Below are 5,461 nucleotides of genomic sequence, written 5' to 3' on the forward strand. Positions count from 1 at the left end.
ATGTTTATTATTACATTATATAATAAGTGTATTATATCATCACTATTATTATTTTATGTTAATGCACTATTATAAATTATCAATATACTATTATATAAATTAATATACTATTATATAAATTATTAATATACAATTATATATTATCAATAATAGTGTTTATTATACATTATGAAAAGATATTATTATATTATAACGATATAAATTAATTATTTAATGTATAATTAACATATTCCTGTACACCCTTCCCTCCCCAAACCCGCTCTTTTTCTGCCCCCGTCTTTCCCCAGCGCCAAGAAAACGGGATTTTCCCGCCCTCACCTTGTCCAGGTTCCTCAGGGCCGACTCCAGGTGCTCCGAGCGCTCCTGGCTCAGCCTCTCCTGGCTCCGGAATTCCGCCCAGGCCTTTTCCAGCCTCCTGCGCTCCTCGGAGCGTTCCCGGAGCGCCGCCCGCTGCTCCTCCAGCCACGCGCCCTGGGAGGAGCCGCGGCACATCCCCATCCCGATCCCGCTTCCCACCAGGGATTCCCGCCTTTCATCCCTCCCTGCAGCTTCCAGAGGCTGCTCCCAGCTCCGGGGGGCATCCCGGGATATTCCCCGTACACCGACCCGGACGGATCCCAGCCCCTTTCCCAGCCCCAATCCCACCCGGCTGGTTCCAATCCCATTTCCCAGCCCCTTTCCCAGCTCCCACCCAGATGGTTCCAATCCCATTTTCCAGCCCTGTTTCCACCCAAGTCATTCCAAACCCCATTCCCAACCCTATTTCCACCCAGCTGCTTCCAAGCCCCTTTCCCAGCCCTGTTCCCTGGTTCCACACTCCTTCCAAGCCCCTTTCCCAGTTGGTTCCAAGTCCCTTTCCCAGTTGGTTCCAAGCCCTTTCCCAGTTGGTTCCAAGCCCTTTCCCAGCCCTGTTCCCACCCAGCTGGCTCCAAGCCTGTTTCCCAGCTGGTTCCCACCCCCCTTTTCCCAGCCCTGCTCCCACTTGGTCCGTTCCAAGCCCCTTCCAGCTCCCACCCGGTTGGTTCCAAGCCCTTTTCCCAGGCCTCTTCCCACCCAGGCAGTTCCAAGCTCCCGCCTGCTGATTCCAAGCCCTCTTCCCACCTGAATGGTTCCCCGCACCTTCCAGCTCCCACCCAGCTTGTTCCAATCCCATTTCCCAGCCGGTTCCAATCCCATTTCCCAGCCGGTTCCAATCCCATTTCCCAGCCCTGCTCCCACCCAGCTGCTCCCGAGCCCCTTTTCCCATCCCCCTGGAGCTGCAGGAGGCCCAGAGAGCAGGTGTGGGAAGCTGGGAAAGCCCCTGGAATTGTGTCCCAGCCCACCTTGGCCTCGTCCAGCGCCGCCCTTTCCATGGAGAGCAGCTGAGCCGAGAGCTGCCGCTGCTCCTCCAGCGCCTTCCGCAGGGATTCCGCCTTGGAATGCTCGGCCTCGGCCCTGCGGCGCTCCTGGGGGGGCAGGGGCAGCTCCAGGGATCGCCCCCATCCCGCCGGGAGGGCTCGGGGATGGGGACACTTTGGGAATCACCTGCTCCAGGAGCTGCTCCTGCTCTCCCAGCCGGGATTCCAGGGCAGCCAAGGCCTCCTGGAGCCGGCTCTGCTCCTGCTGCTGCCGGCACAGCCGGGCCTGGAGCGCTGGGAGAGGGAAAACCGGGATCCAGGGGGGAGCCTGGGCACCAGGAGGGGGATCCTGGGCACCAGGAGGGGGATCCTGGGCAGCAGGAACCGGATCCTGGGCAGTGGGAATTGGATCCTGGGCAGCAGGAACCGGATCCTGGACAGTGGGAATTGGATCTTGGGCAGCAGGAACTGGATCTTGGGCAGCAGGAACTGGATCTTGGGCAGCAGGAACTGGATCCTGGGCAGTGGGAATTGGATCTTGGGCAGCAGGAATTGGATCCTGGACAGTGGGAATTGGATCTTGGGCAGCAGGAATTGAATCCTGGGCAGTGGGAATTGGATCTTGGGCAGCAGGAATTGGATCCTGAGCAGTGGGAATTGGATCTTGGGCAGCAGGAATTGGATCCTGAGCAGTGGGAATTGGATCTTGGGCAGCAGGAATTGGATCCTGGGCAGTGGGAATTGGATCCTAGGCACCAGGAGGGAAATCCTGGACAGAAGGAATTGGATCCTGGGCACGAGGAATTGGATCCTGGGCAGCAGGAGGTGGGATTCTCCCTCCTGTGGAAAACCCGCCCGTGTTTGTGCCCTGCACCCCCAGCACAGGGAAGATCCCATTCCCAGGGCTTTGCCAGCCCTGTTCCCAGCCCTTGCAACGCTGGGAGCAACTCATCCCAGTTTTCTGGGGGTCCCTAAGCCTGAGGGGGATCCCAGAGGGGGAGGAGGAGCAGCCGTGGCCCCTCTGGAGCCGAGCCGGACACGGAGCCTGCGGAGCTCAGGGAATTCCCCCCGCAGCCCCCCCGTGGGATCAGGATCTCGGGGCTCCTGGGGGACAGCACAGGGCTGGATCTGTCCCAGGAGTGCCCGGATTCCGTGGGATCAGCACTGGTGTCGTTGGGATGGAGCAGAGGAATCCTTGGAACGACGCACTTGGAGGGAACGTTACCTGTGAGCTGCTCATCCCGCTCCCAGGACGGGGGGTGATCCCGGGATCTGGGGTGATCCTGGGCCGTGGAGGGATCCTGGCAGTGATCCTGGGCCGTGGGGTGATCCTTGGAGAGGGGCAGATCCCAGGATGGGGGATGATCCTGGCACGGGGGGGGACTCCCATCCTGGCTCCGTATCAGAATCCGTGGCCTCTCCTGCTGCTCCTCCCCCACCTTCCCTTGGCTCCTGAGCAGGGATCGGGATCGGGATTGGGATCAGGATGGGAGGGACTGGGAAGCCCCCCGGCACTCCCAGCCCCGGCGGGGGGAGCACAAGGGGGACCCGGGGACCCGTGGGGGCTCTCCAGGAGATCCCAGTACCTGTGGGATCCCAGGAGATCCTGGTACCTGTGGGATCCCAGCAGATCCCAGTCAGTACCTGTGGGATCCCAGGAGATCCCGGTACCTGTGGGATCCCAGCAGATCCCAGTACCTGTGGGAGCTCTCCAGGATATCCCGGTACCTGTGGGATCCCAGGATATCCCGGTACCTGCGGGATCCCAGCACATCCCGGTACCTTTGGGATCCCAGCAAATCCCGGTACCTTTGGAAGTTCTCTGGGATATCCCAGTACCTGTGGGATCCCAGGAGATCCCAGTACCTGTGGGATCCCAGCAGATCCCGGTACTTGTGGGGGCTCTCCAGCAGATCCAGGTCCCGGTGCCGCCTCTGGAGACTCTCCAGGAAGAGGCTCCGCTCCAGCTCCAGCGCCCGGACCTGCGGCACCGGGAGAGAGGACACCCCACCCCCACGGGTGACACCCCACCCACGGGTGACACCCCCACTGCACACAGGTGACCCTCACACACAGGTGACCCCCCCCCTCCACAGGTGATCCTCCCCTTCCATAGGTGACCCCCACACACCCAGAGATGACCCCCCCTCCACAGGTGATCCCCACACACCCACAGGTGGACCCCTCCCACCCACGGGTGACCCCCCCTCCACAGGTGACCCCATCCCACAGGTGACCCCCCCCCCACAGGTGACCCCCTCTCACAGGTGACCCCCCCAGGTGACCCCATCCCACAGGTGACCCCCCCCCACAGGTGACCCCCTCTCACAGGTGACCCCCCCAGGTGACCCCATCCCACAGGTGACCCCCCCACACCCACAGGTGACCCCCCCGGGTCCCACCTGGAGCTCGAGCTCCGCCACCCGTGCCGGGAGAGTGCCCAGGATGGAGCCGGAGCCGGGATTGGCCGGGAATGCCGGGAATGCTCCTGGAGCTGGGAATGGCCAGGATGGGAATGATCCTGGATCCCTCTGGAATGGTTGGGATGGGAGAGCCCCTGGATCCCTCTGGAATGGTTGGGATGGGAATGCTCCTGGATCTTGGAGTGGTGGGGCTGGGAGAGCTCCTGGATCCCTCTGGAATGGTTGGGATGGGAATGCTCCTGGATCCCTCTGGAATGGTTGGGATGGGAGAGCCCCTGGATCCCTCTGGAATGGTTGGGATGGGAATGCTCCTGGATCTTGGAGTGGTGGGGCTGGGAGAGCTCCTGGATCCCTCTGGAATGGTTGGGATGGGAATGCTCCTGGATCCCTCTGGAATGGTTGGGATGGGAGAGCCCCTGGATCTTTCTGGAATGGTTGGGATTGGAGCATGGTGTCCTGGGAAGGGCATCTCTTGCTCTCCCGGGAATGCTGATCCAGCCCCTCCACCTCCTCTGGCTCTTTTCCCGGGCTCCCGGAGGGTTGGGAATGTCTCTCCTGGGCTCTTTTCCGGGCCAAGGCCGAGCTCAGCCAGTTCTGCTCCCGGGCCGGGCCGGGATTGGCTCCTGCCAGTGGCTCCAATCCCAGGAAATCCTCATCCCTGGGTCCCAATCCCGGGAAATCCTCATCCTTGGGTTCTGATCTTGGGAGCTTCTTGTCCTTCGATGTCAGTCCTGGGAAATCCTTGTCCTTGGGTCCCAGTCCCGGGAATTCCTTGTCCTTGGGTCCCAGTCTTGGAAAATTCTCATCCTTGGGTCCCAGTCCTGGGAAATCCTCATTCCTGGATCCCAGTCCCGGGATATCCTCGTCCTTGGGTCCCAATCTTGGGAAATTCTTGTCCTTTGATCCCAATCCTGGGAATTCCTTGTCCTTGAGTCCCAATCCCGGGAAATCCTCATTCCTGGATCCTAATCCTGGGAGATCCTTGTCCTTGGATCCAAGTCCTGGGAAATCCTTGTCCTTGGGTTCGGATCTTGGGAAATTCTTGTCCTTCGATCCCAGTCCTGGGAATTCCTTGTCCTTGGGCTCCAGTCCTGGGAATTCCTTGTCCTTGGGTCCCAGTCCCAGGAAATCCTCATTCCTGGATCCCAATCCTGGGATATTCTTGTCCTTGGATCCCGATCCTGGGATATCCTTGTCCTTGGGTCCCAATCCCGGGAAATCCTCGTCCCTGGCTCCGGATCCCGGGAATTCCTCGTCCTTCAGCCCCAGCCAGGCGGCCCCGCCCCCGCTGCCCCTCGGGAAGAGGCCGATCCCACCGGGAATCCTGCGGGAGAGAGGGGGCACTGAGGGGGGACATGGGGACACTGGGATAGTGGGACAGTGGGACACTGGGATAGTGGGACACTGGGATAGTGGGGATACTGGGATAGTAGGATACTGGGATCTTGGGATACTGGGGATGCTGGGGATACTGGGGATCTTGGGATACTGGGACACCAGGGATATTGGGATACTGGGATACTGGGGATATTGGGATATTGAGGATACTGGGATACTGGGGAAATTGGGATACAGGGGATACTGGGGATATTGGGATACTGGGGATATTGGGGGCATTGGGGACACTGGAGACCAGCCAGGGGACATTGGGGGACACTGGGGACATTGGGGGACACTGGGGACATTGGGGGGACATTGGGG

General features: G+C 60.0%; 1 protein-coding gene across 1 annotated transcript; it reads right to left on the reverse strand.

Moving 5' to 3' along the window:
• Positions 1 to 210: 210 nt before the first annotated feature.
• LOC108509946 (fas-binding factor 1 homolog) lies at positions 211 to 5,426 on the reverse strand. The gene is made up of 7 exons (XM_017839563.1): positions 5,275 to 5,426; positions 3,740 to 5,084; positions 3,231 to 3,319; positions 2,563 to 2,789; positions 1,525 to 1,631; positions 1,323 to 1,445; positions 211 to 471 (listed from the first exon to the last, which is right to left on the reverse strand). Exons 1-7 carry the CDS (start codon positions 5,424 to 5,426, stop codon positions 211 to 213), a joined length of 2,304 nt encoding a protein of 767 aa, XP_017695052.1.
• Positions 5,427 to 5,461: the final 35 nt, after the last annotated feature.

Source organism: Lepidothrix coronata, unplaced genomic scaffold (assembly GCF_001604755.1).
Source record: "Lepidothrix coronata isolate B3197 unplaced genomic scaffold, Lepidothrix_coronata-1.0 Scaffold437, whole genome shotgun sequence".
In the NCBI taxonomy this organism is placed as follows: Eukaryota; Metazoa; Chordata; class Aves; order Passeriformes; family Pipridae; genus Lepidothrix; species Lepidothrix coronata.